The sequence below is a fragment of the Chiloscyllium punctatum genome, chromosome 10 (assembly GCF_047496795.1).
Source record: "Chiloscyllium punctatum isolate Juve2018m chromosome 10, sChiPun1.3, whole genome shotgun sequence".
NCBI lineage: Eukaryota > Metazoa > Chordata > Chondrichthyes > Orectolobiformes > Hemiscylliidae > Chiloscyllium > Chiloscyllium punctatum.
The window spans coordinates 45,851,416-45,867,805 of NC_092748.1; the positions used below are offsets into that span (position 1 = coordinate 45,851,416).

A 16,390-nucleotide genomic window follows, 5' to 3' on the forward strand; every position below is an offset into this window, starting at 1 on the left:
TCAGCACCAAGATTACTTGGCAACCTAGCTTCCATTTAACTGGGTGACAAAATCCACCTTTTGTTTCCCACATTGAAGATTTGAAGGAGGACAAAAAAACCCCTTTACAACCAGGGTAAAGGAAAATATTTCCATCTTGCTCTCAATCATTCAGGTATCATTTTTTTTCGGTTCCTTCATAACTATTTTCAATGACATAAAATTAAATCTTAATAGGAATGAACGGTCACAAAGGCAATTTTAATATAACCAGACAATCAACTATTTTTTCATCTGGTGTCAATGTCACCATGCTACTTTATCATACAAGATTTGGAACTGCAATAAAAGCTTCATTGTTATAGGATTCAAAAATGATGAAACAGACAATAAGCTTGCTTTTACAGTGCAACTTAAATATAACCAATATAATAGCTGGTTTTATATCATTAAATTAAAATACCACTAGTCTTTCAACTACATTAAATAAACTAAAAACCAGGATGATCTTCATAGTGGAATAAATTTGTAACTCTATATTAACAGGGAACCTGTTTAATAAGTTTATGTAGACCTATCACATAGCTTAGCACCACATATGAATCTCCCTCAGGAAATATACAATTCAGAAGAACACCATTAATACTTACATGTTTAATTTAGTAATGGCAAGAGATCTCCAACTGACATTTTAACAGAAACATATCAAAATACTAAATCAAAATTAACGTAACATCTTTTATGACAACTCTATGCAAAATTCTGCAGTAAATCTGGCCTGAAACTCACATTACCATTAACTATAACTGATGGCTACAATTATCCAATATTCAATATTATGAACTGAATCAAAGAGAATTGCACTAAAGTAAACATGAGCCAATATATCGTTTGCTACCTTTAAAATAGTTTTCATTTTACGGGACTGAAATAATCAGAGCAAGGCATATGAGGACACCACTTGAAGTAAATACTGAACATGTCAGCTAATTCCAATTAATGCAATCCTAAACTACTTTAATGAACACTTTCTCAGATGATGTGTAACTTTTTTCATTTGAAGTTCCCCACAGAACCCAGATGTTTCACTCATATTTGTTGCAGATTCCTCCTTTACAGAAATGGTTCATTTAAAGCTTATTTTTGTGTAGAACACTTTCAGAAAAAAAGTGCTTTAGATTATGCATTGTGCTAAGTGTCTCTTTTCCATGCTTTAGTGTATTTTTTAAACCTACAAAAGGTCTGTGAGGTTTGCAACAGGAGATGCCTCCCAAAATAATTTGTACCCAGTATCATTAATAAACATTCCCCATTTGATACTAAATAATTGACTACACAGTAAATCTCTTATAGTAAAACAGTTAAATTCAAACTCCAGACTAGTATGACATTTAAATGTCCCAGATGAGCCAAATATCTTTCCAGATCAATGTAATTAAACTAGAATTATGAGTTTTTCTCTCTGGGCTTTTTATTAAAGATCCAGGTTAAAACAACCTAACATAATAATGGATGAATTGCTGGAGCCATTCGATAGAGAAACATGTTTCAATTGAACGATATTGAAAAGATTAAGTGCTTGTTTAATTATTTCCAATGTTAAATTATATCCTTGCATTAAAGATAAGGCCATTATCCATGATTATTTAAATGGAATAATTTTACTCTATTGCACTACAATTGGCTCTATTGTACAGCAAGGAGGGTTAAAATTAGAATACTTACAGTGTGGAAACAGGCCCTTCAGCCCAACAAGTCCACACCGACCCACGGAAGCGTAACCCACCTAGACCCATTCCCCTACATTTACCCCTTCATCTAACACTACGGGCAATTTAGCATGGCCAATTCACCTAACCTGCACATTTTTGGACTTTGGGAGGAAACCAGAGCACCCGGAGGAAACCCACGCAGACAAGGGGAGGATATGCAAACTCCACACAGAGACTCGCCTGAGGCAGGAATTGAACGCGGGTCTCTGGCACTGTGAGGTAGCAATGCTAACCACTGTGCCACCGTGCCGCCCACAAGAGAGACGAGCAGTCATAACAGGGCACGCTATAGACAGGGGCACAAGTAGGCATTGCTACGAACGTGAGCAAGACTTCAGGATGGCATTTTGTCTCCCTGGTGCTGGGACAAGAATGTTTGAGCGGAAATAGGATATTCTGAATGGGGAAGTGGAGTGGCCACTGGTTGTGGTCCATATTGATACTGGCACATAGGCAGAAAAATGAGGTCCTGCATAGGCGATTTAGGGAGTTAAATTGGAAATTGAAAAACAGGACTTCTAGGGTTGTAACCTTAGGAGAGCTCACTGTGCTATGTGCTAGGTGAGACCAGAAATAGCAAGATAATGCATGGCTAAAGAGCCAAGATTCAGAATCCTTGGATGAGAAGAGATGTTGAAAGTTTAGTTAATAAGGAAAAGGAAGCATACATAAAGTTTAGGTAAATGAAGTCAAACAAGTCCCTTGAGGAGCATAAAAGAAGCAGAAAAGAACTTAATCAAGAAATTATAAGTGCTAGAAGAGACCACCAAATTCCCTTGGCATGTAGGACTTAGGAGAAACTTAAGGCATTTCATCCATAAATTAGGTGCAAGAGGGTAAATAGGGAAATGGTAAGTCCACTCAAGGAAAAGGGAAGGAATTTATGCAAGAAGCCAAAGAAAATGAGTGAGGTTATTAATGAGTACTTTGCATCGCTATTCACTAAGGAGGAGGACATGAATGATTAGGAAGGTGCATGTTGATATTCTGGGTCATGTTGATATTGAGGTGGTGGTGCTGGGTTTTGTCTTGAAAGACATTAAAGGTAGATACAACCCAGGGTCTGATGGATACTGAAGGAGGAAACGGAGGAGCATGCTGGGGCCTTTATAGAGATTTCTGTATCTTTTTTAGCTATGGGCAAGGTCCCAGAAGACGGGAGAATAGCCAATTTTATTCCTTTGTTTAAGAAGGGTAACAAGGATAGTCTAGGAAATTACAGGCCAGGGAGTCTTACATCATGGTAGCCAAATTATTGCTGAAGGTTCTTACGGACAGGATTTACTCATATTTGGAAAAAGAATTGACTTGTTAGGGATAGTCATTGTGGCTTTATGTGGGGGGAGGTCTTGTCTCCCAAACTTGAGTTATTTGAGAAAGTGATGATAGGTGAGGGTAGCGTGGTGGATGTTGTTTATATGGACTTTATTCAAGCATTTGACAAGGTCCCTCATGGTAGGCTGATCCAGAAGATTAAATTGCATGGGATCCATGATAAGTTGGCAAAATGAATTCAAAATTGGCTTAGTCATAGAGACAGATGGTAGTTCGGGAGGGGTATTTTTCTGACTGGAAGTCTATGACCAATGGTATTGCGCAAGGATCATTGTTTGGACCTCTGTTACTTGTAATATATATAAATGACGGAGATGAACTTGTAGGTGATTTGATCAGTAGGTTTGCAGATGAGACAAAATTGGTGGAGTGGAGGATAATGAGGAAGGTTGTCACAAGATACAGATGGATACAGATCAGGTTTAAAGTTGAATAGAGAAATGGCAATTGGAATTTAATCTGGACAAATGTCTGATGGTAAATTTTGGGAGGTCAAATGCAAGAAGAAAGTATGCAGTAAATGCAGGGCCCTTGGGAACATTGATACACAAAGTCCTTATCTTCTTGAAAGTGGCAGCATAAGTACATTAGATGATAAAGAAGACATACAGCGTACCTTCATCAGTCAAGGAACTGAGTATGAAAATTGGCAAGTCATGTTGTCTCAATATAAGAATTTAGTTATGCCACACTTAAAGTATCATGTGCAATTCTGGTTGCTGGGGCCACACCACATGAAGGATGTGGAGGCTTTGGAGAGAGTGCAAAAAAGGTTTACCAGAGTGTTGCCTGAAATGGACTATATTAACTATAAGGAGAGATTGGATAAACTTACTTCATTTTCACTAGAGCATCGAAGGCTGAGGGATGACCTGACAGAAGTATATAAATTTATGAGAAATATAGATATGGTTGATAGTTAAAGTCCCTTTCTCCCAGAGTGGAAATGTCAATTAGTAGAGGGCATATGCTTAAGGTTGAGATGGGAAAAGTTTGTGGGAGATGTGCGAGGTATGCTTTTTACACAGAGGGCAGTACGTGCCTGGAACACGGTAGAAGCAGATATGATTGCAAAGTTTAAAAGGCATTTAGACAGGTACATGAACAGGCAGGGAATAAGGGAATATGGATCATGTGCAGGCAAATGGGATTAGTTTAGAATGGCATCACTGTTTGCACAGACATGGTGGCCGAAGGGTCTCTTCTTGTACCACAGTGTTCTAAGTTCAAGTCAGGGAGCCACTCTTTACCTGGATTCATAGAAAAAACATGTAAAAATCTATGACACTGGAGAATGAGAACAGAAATATACAGTAGCTGCCCAAACAACATGCAGAATTATAATAATTCTGATGTAATGAAGCACGGTTAATATAACTTCTGCTTCATTTTCCTGAGATGAACACTTAGGTAGTACTGTGTCCTTGAATTGTGAGATATGCTACCTAACACGAATTATCTAAAAATGCATGAATGCTAAGGAAATAGTATTTTTCTTCACCATGGGTGCAGCAAATGATTTTTTTAAAAATGGAGACCTCTGAGAAAGTTGTTTTTTTTAAACCAATCATAGGACCTTGAAGCCAATATTCATTCATGCTAATGTAGGCTGTAGAACTACAGTAGGAGTTTCTCCTGCCAAAGGACAGGCTGGTACCAAGGGCATATTTGATGGAGGATAGGATCAACTCAGAACTACAGGCAGATTCAGGGAGATGGAATGCACTTCATAAAATGCCTAGAGTGTGGAAACAGGCTCTTCGGCCCAACAAGTCCACACCGACCCACCGAAGAGTAACCCACTTCCAGACCCATTCCTCTATTCTATTATTCTATATTTACCCTGTCTAATGCACCTAACCTACACACCCCTGAACACTATGGGCAATGTGGCACGGCCAATTCACCTAACCTGCACATCTTTGGATTGTGGGAGGAATCTGGAGCACCCGGAGGAAACCCATGCAAACACGGGGAGAATGCGCAAACTTCACACAGACAGTCGCTCAAGATTGGAATTGAGCTTTGAGGAGCTGTTCACTTGACATGCTGCTGTTTGGCATCATTGAGTAGAATAGCAACTACAATTAAATGAGATGTTACATATTTTGCTCATTTGCATCTATAACAGTGCATCAATGCCATGACATATGTTGTGCAGTTTCACATTTAATCTTCAAGAGAGCAGACTGAATAACGATGACAAATGAAGACAATTTTCCAGTTGCCAAAGCTGGGGAAACAGAACCCAATTGAATCACCTCTTACAGCTGAATATTAGTAAGCAACATCTATGATCTTCCCATATGTATAACCTGATGTAACACCAGGCCTTACTTCTGTCCACTGGGTTTATGGAGAAGCTTAATACATCTTTCTGACAGGGAAGCCTATCTGCCTCTGTGAAGTTTGCCCACCTGCCATCACAACTCAGTTTTCATGTGTAGATTGCAGGGCAACAGTTGTTGTAGTGGAGAAGGCAAAGAAGGATTCATAAAAAACATCACTGTAATTCAGGAAAACTCAAAAGTAATCAGTACTCTCACTGGTTCTCCAGATATATGTACAGTACTCTGACAAACAACAGGACTCAATCTAGATATAAAAAAGGGATCAGCAGCATCTGACTAATAAGCTATGAAAATGAGACATATTTCCTTTAAAATATCACATCTACAGTTCAGAAATGCATAAAATGGAGTTACCTACCTATAAACAACTGCTTTGTCAGCACCAAAAGCTCCTACAATTAAATCTAGAAAAAAGATGTACAAACAAAAAAGTGAGCTCCTTATGAAGAAAGATCAACTTCTAGCAAGAAGGTTTTTTTTAAAAAAAATTAAATCTTATTATTTGGAATCCAGGTTTTAAAACTGTTCATATGGTTCTTTGTTCATCATATTTTCAACCACAAAAATGTTGACAGGACTACAGCTGGTATTATTTCCTGTCTCTTTTGGCTGTTATCAGAGTTTGGGAGGGAACTTTGTTTGGAATCTGCTGGGAAGATTGAGAAATCACCAGCAATAGGAGAAAGCAAAGATTCCCCTTACATTCCCTCATAGGGACGCAGCAGTGTTCCCACTCCCACACATACCATAATTCAACAATTGTACCTCCATCTAATGGCCAGTGTTTCATGAAAATGCTGAATGAATCTTTTTTTGATGGTTCTTGTCTTAGTCAACAGACTAGACCAAGCTTACCATGCAGCATCAGTACAGTAATAGACTCATAATCACCAAAATTAGAAGGGGATAAATTCTGTGGAATTATTACTACATTAATGGTGCTCGAAGACAAGAGTTAGCTCATTGAGGTCCTGCCTTCCACTTCTGATAGTCAAATAATCTCAACATCAAGGTTTACATGTAAATAAGGGACCAAATGTTAAGCTGTCAATATATAGGAAAAAGCCAATACTTTTGAGAGAAGCATTAAAGAGAAGGTAAATTGAGACAAGGAAATACTTAGCTGCATTGTCTTTGTTTTGGCTTTTAAAAAAATCAGTATGCTTTAATTTATAAGGCATTACTTCAGAGAATAAAAATATTACCATGACCTAAAAGCAGCACCTTGATACAAAACATGCTGAAATCTTGATTAAGCATAGCATGCCACAGTACCTCCTTATGCATCATGCATTCAAACACATCAAGTAAATATATATAATTACATTAATTACAGATTTCAACAAGTATTTATCAGTAGAGTTACACATAAAAAGATAGGGTGGAATTTGAAAGCTTGTTAGCGTAGGCAGATTCTGATTGATTCTAGACTGGAAATCTATTCTGTGAGACCAATTGACGCATTCATTAGATTAAGTAGTAACATACATATCTCAGATGTACATTGAGATTGACAGGGTTCTCTGGTTGATGGACTAGATTGTTTTCAATGCTTACAATGCTTTAAAAAAATCCATGTTTACAATGCTAAAGAATTCAGTCATATCTACAACTCAAATCAGACTGGATTCTAAGGTTTCAGATTATCTACAATAATTTCTAATAAATGAAGTTTTGTACAATCATTAGGCTGTGCCATCTCACTTTTGATTATGTCAAGCTAGTGTAAATGTACATACTACTCCGGGATAGCCAGCTGACTGTTAAACAGAATGATAGCTTTTTTTGTAAAACCTGTTCAATATGAAGTAGCACCTGTAAAATATCTGATGCATTCTGCATTACTGTAATCCCAAGATTTTTTTTTAATCCCATTAGACCCCTGCGTACTTTTGGTGTACTTCAGATAAATAAGGCTCAATGAGGCAATGATAATAGTTTTAAAAGAATCAAAAGACTTTGTACAATAACACTGAAGCATGCACTTACCAGATAAATCAACATGAAAATTAAAATCTGTTTGAACATTTACTAATTTAGGATAACTTTAGATTGTCAAACATACCTGAATATCCATTTGTGTCAATATCAAAAGCTCCTTGCATGGTATAACCAAAGCTTGCAGGCATGTTATCTGAAGCCCACTGCCCTTCCAAAGTCTGCGAAGAATGAGGGTTTAGACCAGAAGATTTCCCATTATAAATATAAACCAGACCTCTATGATTTTCCCCTGCATAAGGCACTCCTATCGCAACATCTGTAAATTAAACAAAGATCAGTTCATTTTTGGCCCACAATTATGAGTTTGTCTCATTACAGAGGAACCTCGATTGTTCGAATATCAATTATCCAAATATCAGATTATCTGAAGGGGATTTCAAAGTCCCGAAAGAAGCATTACGTGAAAGATCAGATGTGGTTGGAGGTGGCTGGGGTGGGAGCGGATGGGATTGGGGTGGGGGGTGGGGGGGGGGGGGGGGGGGGGGTGGGGAGGGGTCTCGCGCGCAGTGTACTTTTGTCTAGTCTCCTGAACAGGGAACACACTTCACAGAACACTCCAAGCCTCAGAGGAAATCAAATAACCGAACAATCAATTATTCAAACGAAATAGTGCCTGGCCATCTCGTTCGGATAATCAAGGTTCCCTCTGTATATATAGAGACATAAATCATACAATTTACTTTAAAAAGTTTCAGTTTATGGAGATGAAGAAAAATCTCATTGATGGTTTATTTCTGCTTAATGCACTTATAGTCATTTTGTGACTACTTTGATATTTTGACTTGACAAAGAAAAGAAATCACTAATATGATCACTCGCAATATTAAGACGGAAGATAATAGACTGATTCTCAGACAGAACAACAGTTGCCAGATTTGCAGGCTGTAGACAAAGTGAATAGACTACAGCTGGAATTCCAAATCTTGACATCTACCTTAAGACAAAGAAAAGTATTTGCACATGACCATCAGTTAGATAGATCTAGTCTGTGAAAGTGCCCACTTTCAAATATTCATCTGGTACTAAGCACTCTCAGCTCACGCTGACCAACTGTCCAATGAAGGGATGAGAGCACTAAAGCATGTTGGTCCCTGCATTAATTATTGCTTTCCAGAGGGGAAAAATCAAAAGTGCAAATTTATTTTTGAAAAATGACTAAGCCATGAAATAAACAAGCAACTTGAGTTTGAATTAATTTGTAAAATATGGTCTAACCACTAGATGACTGAAAAAAAAACTGACATGCAAAGTAAAACTAAATTTTATAAAAGAACACCCACATAAACTGGCAAAAATGACATAAGCAACATCTGTTGTGGGAAACTTCAAGATGCTAATCAGTTCAAGTATTTCTACTTTTATTGGAATGGAACCAAACTAAGCCAGTCAAGGCATCAAAAAGGTGACTGACATGTAGAAACATTAGCATTACTCCAGATGGTCTGCCCTGGGCAGTAATCTATTCAGCCGTGCTGCATATTGCTCCCATCATTGCAACAGAATCTCCAAACAGAAATAAAAGCAAGATGTTAAAACATTTGACTGTTGAAGAGTAACCTCAAAGCAACAGCAGTTCTTTATTATTAAGCACCCAATGAGAGTACGTATTAATTCCATCATTCTGAACCAGAAGGATGAAACAAAAAAGTAATAATCCTGTAGGGTTTTTCTTCGGGCCCACCTATGGGTCTCCTGAAAATGTTGTTTATCAATGTATATTATCAAGACCCACTTGTCATTCTCAAATGGCTATTTAATTCAACCTAATGGGACATCACATTCATTCCTAATCTGTCCTCAGGCATGCTCTGAATAAAAGAAAGATTGACAATGCTTTTCTTCCCTTCTTGATCCAGGGATGTTGATGTCAATTTTAATTATATTCATAATACAATACATAACCAAAAATAGCTGCAGACTGGAAACAGTCTTTGATGATGTTGAAGAGATATTAACTGTGTTAGTCATCTTCAGACGGTCAAATTTGTTTAGTGGTTAGTTTGTTGCAGATATTTTGGAAAATTGTTGGGAAAGCTCAGCTGGTCTGGCAGCATCTGTGGAGAGAAAGAAAGGTTCTGAGGAAGAGTCACTGGACCCGAAATGTTAACACTGATTTCTCTCTACAGATGCTGCCAGACCTGCTGAGCCTTCCCAGCAATCTTTGCTTTTGGCTCTTTACGTGCTGTGCAATTCTACAAAGAAAACTGTTCCAAATGTCAGAACACTCCAAAGCAGAGAGTGGAAATAGAAAGGGGAAAATGGGAATTACAGAGGAGGAGGAGGAGGAATGAAAGAAAGAAAACAAACAGGAGAGGAAGTAGAGGGGAGTAAGTGCAAATGGCACATCGAAACAAGAAGCCACTGAACAGAATGCATGCCTTCACCACACTGTGTTAACTCAATGTTATTACAATTACATAGCTCTTCTTTAAAGGTTTTCCCCTGCCTGGTTGATGCCATGCAACCACAAAGCTGAAAAATTAAGAGTTTCTATATTAGTGAAGAGGCTTCAGACAATACACGTCCAACAAACTGCTCTGAAAATTCAAGCAGGAGAGACAACCCGCAATATTTTTCTTAAAAAGTCAATTTCCCCTGTCTCCCAAAGATGACAAAACCTTTAAACAAATCCAGGATGCAGATCTGCATTTTCAACAAAAACTAAATCAGCTCTTTCATGGGTTATACCCTATCGATGTCCCAAGTTTCACTGAAATACGTTGATTTCTACTGCAGCCAAAATCATTAACTCCATCTCATTAGTAATGGTTGCAAGATAAAAATCTGCAAAATACTCAAAAGGAAGCTCATGTTAAAAAAGAAGAAACTGAGTTTGTATTTTAATTTTCCATAGGTAGTATACCTGCAATGGGGAACATTTTAGAATCACAAGATGAAGATAGGTACATGTTTGTTGACAAAGGGAAGGAGCAGATAATTCCAAGTTTGGCACATCAGAACATAGATAATTCATAATTCACAATGTCTTTGCTTTAAGTTTTAATTCATGTTGGCTCATTAGTTGATTCCATATTTACCTACTTTACAAAACTAGTGACTCTAACTTAGGGCTCTTTATCACTATTGGCTCAGTGTCTTAGATTAGATTAGATTACTTACAGCGTGGAAACAGGCCCTTCGGCCCAACAAGTCCACACCGACCCGCCGAAGCGCACCCACCCACACCCATTCCCCTACATATACCCTGCACCTAACACTACGGGCAATTTAGCATGGCCAATTCACCTAACTGCACATTTTTGGACTGTGGGAGGAAACCGGAGCACCCGGAGGAAACCCACGCACACACGGGGAGAATGTGCAAACTCCACACAGTCAGTCGCCTGTGTTTGTTTTTCTTTGAACAGTAGAACTTTGCAGTACATGGCAAACCATGTAGAATTTAGAATTTCTTTGAGGAGCACCATGGGAAACAACAGAAATCAGAATCTTCAGCATGCCAATTGTATTTTTTGTTATAGAAGCATCTGGCTTTCTTGCAGAGAGCTGGCATTGACACAACAAGCCGGATGGTGGATTTCTGTGCTGAAACCGTTTTATATCTTGTATTGTTCATTTTATATCAATTCAAATCTTGTCTCCCCAAAATCAAAATCATCCAAAAAAAGCACTTATTATTTCTTACAGGGAATAAATTCTTCATGAGTACTGCCTTGGTCCTTGTCAAACATATCCATGACACAGACTGATGGCCAAATAAAACTATTGTAATTATATGAAACCTCTTCCTGTTCAGCAACACCATGACATTTACCAAAAAAGCCCAAATGGGCAGGTGTTCCATAGATGTGGCCATGTTCTCATAGGAACTGAACTACTCAGGAAATGTACTAGGCCCTCTTCTGCTGATAGTTGTTTTCCAATACAAAACTAATATAGCCTTTTGCCCCCTTCAAACAAAGCTTCAGTAACTTGATGACATAGTGCTGCTTTGTGAGATGATTGATTTAGCAGGAGACCCAAAAGCAACTTAAACAGGAGCCAGTTGAACATTTTCCCTCTAGCGCGCAGGCTAATCCTTGTTATGCAAAATGTTTGCTGGTTAGATTTTAGGGAAAAGTAGCGAGACTACTGCCCTATTGAAACATGGGTACTACTTAGTCTCAGGATATGATTTGTGTTCCAAGGCTATCTTTAACATATCCAAAAGGCCTGGTTTAAAATGTTATAAACCTTTGTCTTCTTTGATAAATGAGGTCAGATCTCATTGACTTGCGTATAGAAGATTGAGTATTGATCAGATCAAGGTGTTTAAAATGTTTCAGGGATTCGGCAGGATAGAAATGGATAATTGCTACCTCTGGATGAGGGAATCTGAGAACAAGAGAATGGAGTCTTTAAAACCAGAACCATACCATTTAGGAAGAAAGGAGAAAATACCCTTACACGCCGAAAGATTATAAAAATCTGTAGTCTCTCCCCAAACAATTTGTGGACGTATCAAAGTAAATTTGCTTGGACGTGGTAGCAGGGTGGTATTGTCACTGGATGAGTAATTCAAAGACCCAGGCTTATACCCTGGGGACACATGTTTGATTTTCACCACAGCTGATTGTGAAATTTGAATATGACTAATAAATACAGAAATAAAAGCTCGTCTAATGGTGACCACATAACCACTGTGGATTGTTGCAAAAACTCAGTTTGTACACTCATATTCTTTAGGGAAGGAAATCTGCCATCCTTACCTGGTCTCGCCTGTGTGAACCCTGATCCACAGCAATGTGTTGACTCTTAACTAGTCTCTGAAATGGACCAGTACGCCCCTCAATTCAGGGGCAAAATTGGGAACGAGCAACCAATACTAGATTTGCCAGAGATGCCCACATCCCATCAACACAAAAAGAAATGGTGCTTTCAAAACTAAGGCTGATATATTTTCGATAGATGAGGGCATTGAAGGTGTAAAAAATTAAATACAAGACTAAAGGATAATCACACTACACTTAATGAAAAAATAATAATAAACCAAAAGTCAAAAAGTGCTACCTCATATTTGTTCCTAATTCAGTTAAGCAAAGTTTTTTTAAAAAAACTGACAGCTACAGAGTCATAGAGATGTACAGCATGGAAACAGACCCTTCAGTCCAACTCAGCCATGCCAACCACATATTCTAAACTAATCTAGTCCCATTTGCCATATCCCTCTAAACCCTTCCTATTCATGTACCCATCCATTTACCTCTTAAATATTGTAATTGTACCAACCTCCACGACTTCTGCTGGCAGCTCACTCCATACACATGCCATCCTTTGCATGTACAAGTTGCTCCTTAGGTCCCTTTTAAATCTTTCCCCTCGCGCCTTAAACCTATGCCCCTTAGTTTTAGACTCCACCACCTTGGGAAAAAGACCTTGTCTATTTACCCTATCCATGCCTCTCATGATTTTATAAAACTCAGTAAGGTGACCTCTCAGCTCCGATGCTGCAGAGAAAATAGCCCCAGTCTATTCAGCTATAGCTCAAACCCTCCAACCCTAGCAACATTCTTCTAAGTCTTTTCTGAACTCTTTCAAGTTTCACAACATCCTTTGCAGGGAGACCAGAATTGCTGTGATAGAAGCGTATATTGTCATCATGTGGAATTTGGATTTTAAATTAAATGTGTGGTCTCAGTGCTATAAAGGTAATTTTTAAAAAAATGTCAGGAAGTAATATGGAATCGTGAATTGAAGACATAATATCTAAAAAGGTACGTGATGTACGTTGTACCTAGCAGCAATCCTGTGGAACTAATTGATGAAATGCTTACAAAGTCAAACTTCTTTGACATACAAATAAAACAGACTGGTTGCCACTAACAGTTTGAATTCAGTTCAGAAGAACAGTTTCATATCAGCCTGGGCTGATTAATATGTGAAGTCTTCACTTTGTGAATGTTTGTGTAGAAATTTTCAAACTGTCAGAATTAAAAATAAGATAGACTATCAAGAGGTCTCTTTGCAGTCAGAACTGAAAATAAGTCTTTAGGGCATCAAGACAGGGTAGGGTCATTCAGTGAAAAATTAATATATTACAAACACAAAGTCCTGGAGAAACTCAGTAGGTCTGGCAGCATCTATGGAGAGAAATAGAGTTAGCATCTTGAGGCTTGTATGACTTCTTCAGAATTGAAGAGTTACCGAAAAAGCGTTACATTAGAAATGACATTTTACTGAATTTGAGTATCTGGAAGAGATATTGCTGGGAAATGGTTTATACATTGCTTTGCTGTTTATGTTAAAATATTCATAAACTTATAAATGTTTAAAGTTTGTTTTTTCTTCTTTTGTATAATAAACCTGTGCTGTTTTTTTGAAAGAACATTGGCAGCGTTGTGAGTAAACATTCTATCATGAACTACCATGCTAATCAACTGCAAAAATGAAACTGATGCTCTATTTAAACCAAGATTCACCCTGACCTGACTTGTCCAGTATTACCATCAGTTGGAATCATAATCGATGGCCAGGAATTATGTTTGTACTTATTGTACAAGGACTTTCAATAACATTGTGTGTTCTTGTTCCTGAAAGCAAAGTAAAATATGGAACATCCCTCCTCTTGATTAATATTTGGCCAATGAATATTTCTTTCACACCTTTTTAAAAGGAGCCACCACATGTGAGCAGTATCAGCCTGCAATGAACCAAGGACAACCTGGGCAGCAAAATCTTTGTGTATATCTAGGTTTTAATGGGATGGTTAGCTCAGCTGATTGGAAGGCTGCTTTGCAATGCAGAGTGATGCAAGCAGCTTGGGTTCAATTTCCATGTTGGCTAAGGTGACCATAAAGGACTCTCCTTTTCAACTTCTCCCTTTGCCTGATGTGTGGTGACCCTTAGGTTAAACCAGTCAACTCTCTGTAATGAGACAGTAGCCCTACAGTCTGGTATGGTGACTTCACCTTTTACAAATGGTTCATAACCTGCTCCTTGGATTTTTCAACCACCAGGTCAAGTGCAAACATACCACCAAGTCAGGCCAATAGAATAAAAAGCCTGGTTTCCCAAAACAAAGGAGGAAAGATCTGATAAATCCATTCTTTTTTTGAATATCACTTACTCCAAGAGGATTATGTAATACGTGACACTCTCATTAGCATATACATCTGAAAAGCTGTATGTAAATCAGTTAAGGTCTATTCACACTATTTTGCCACTAAGCAATGTAATTAAACAGCAAATAAATAAAAGTGACACACCATTGTAGCCATCTTGATCAACATCTCCGAGAGGTGCAATTGAAGACCCAAACCTGGCATACGTCTCTGTGCCAGTCAGCTTCAGGGCATCTGTAAAGCTAAGTGGTGACTTTTGTAGATAAACATACACCTGGCCCACTTCTCTATACTTCCCATCAGAACCACGAACCATAAAAAGAGGTGCTCCAATCAAAAGGTCATCAAGTCTAAAAGACAGATCATCAGCATTATAAGGTGTAGCAGAATTGGTTGCTTAAAGATTTACAAATGTAGCTCCAAACAAACAATTATATCCAATATGCTTATAAACAAGAACAATTTTGTCATTAGATTAGATTCCCTACAGTATGAAAACAGGCGCTTCAGCCCAACAAGTCCACACAGACCCTCCGAAGAGCAACCCACCCAGATCCATTCCCTTGTCTAATGCACCTAACACTATGGGCAATTTGGCATTGGCAATTTACCTGACCAGCACATTTTTGGATTGTGGGAGGAAACTGGAGCACTCGGTGGAAACCCACACAGACACGGGGAGAATGCACAAATTTCACACAGTCACTCGAGGTGGGAATCAAACCTAGGTCCCTGGTGCTGTGAGGCAGCAGTGCTAACCACTGAGCCACCGTGTCATCATGGTAGCATGTGGTCTCCATCACTTGAACTATGTCAACCAAAAGTAATTTAGTAACAGCACTGAGCTAATCAATGAACTGCAAAGAATTCACAGATTTTATTTTGTGGAATATAACCACTAGATATTCTTAATTATCCTCATGATGACTGTAAGAGTCCGAGCAATGATCCTTCTGTTCTTATGAAAATGAAGCTATTTGGTATCAGAGGATACTAAATTAGTGCTGGTTCCTATTACTGAATGTCAGTACATATATAGTCTTCAACAAGCACACTGGTCAGGTTCAGGAATTCCAACTGATATTTCTCATTCATACATCAGATAAACAGAGGCTTCTGCCATGACTGAAGCGAAGTTCAATTGAAATGTTTGTCCTGTTAAAAATCTTCCAACTGATACCTACATTAAAATTAGCAGTCAAACTGAACAAACATAGTAAACTTCAAATTTGCTATATGGAGATGTTTTTGAAATTTCCTGTTAAGAGATTATCATTGCTACTGAAGTTCATATTTTTTCAGATGTGAAGGTGTTAATCTTTTAAAATGAACTTCTCTCCTCTTCTGAAGGCACTGCCTCTTTACTATAAGCAGCAGTTAAAATTAATTGTAAAAGATCCTTTGAGATGCCCTTTGATTCAAGACAGCACTGATTATATCTCCTTATATTTGTTATTTACCAATTCAGCAAGTCTTCCTATTCTAATTTGCTGTAATGATATTTTACTAATTTGCTGATTATACTATCAACCATAGAATCTGATAGTAATTGTTACTCCCCACAGCCTAGAAGGATGTGGATTGTCACATCTCCCATCAGCAAATCACAGAATCAAGGACTTTTTTTTAAACTGATGTCAAACAATCCCACAATACCAGCTAGTTTTAACAGTTCATGTCTTAGTGTGGTTCTTGACCCTCAAATTCAGCTGCTAATCCTAATCTTGAATTAAATTTGACCAATTTAAATTCAGTTTTTGAATACTGGTTGAAACGCAAACAAATAGCTAAAGAAACTATCTGCTCCTCAGAAGAACTGTCACTGGGATAGAAACAGTTTTCTCTCCACAGATGCTGCCAGATCTGCGAGTTTCTCCAGCTATCTCTATTT

The 16,390-nt window shown here is 38.1% G+C and overlaps 1 protein-coding gene across 1 annotated transcript in view; it reads right to left on the reverse strand.

Moving 5' to 3' along the window:
- The window catches only part of itgav (integrin, alpha V), a 129,787-nt gene that overhangs the window by 48,725 nt on the left and 64,672 nt on the right, over window positions 1–16,390 (reverse strand). The window contains exons 12-14 of the mRNA XM_072579051.1: window positions 14,644–14,849; window positions 7,503–7,694; window positions 5,796–5,841 (exon numbers count right to left, since the gene is read on the reverse strand). Of these exons, the coding sequence (XP_072435152.1) occupies window positions 5,796–5,841; window positions 7,503–7,694; window positions 14,644–14,849 (444 nt within the window). The remainder of the gene's footprint in view (window positions 1–5,795; window positions 5,842–7,502; window positions 7,695–14,643; window positions 14,850–16,390) is intronic.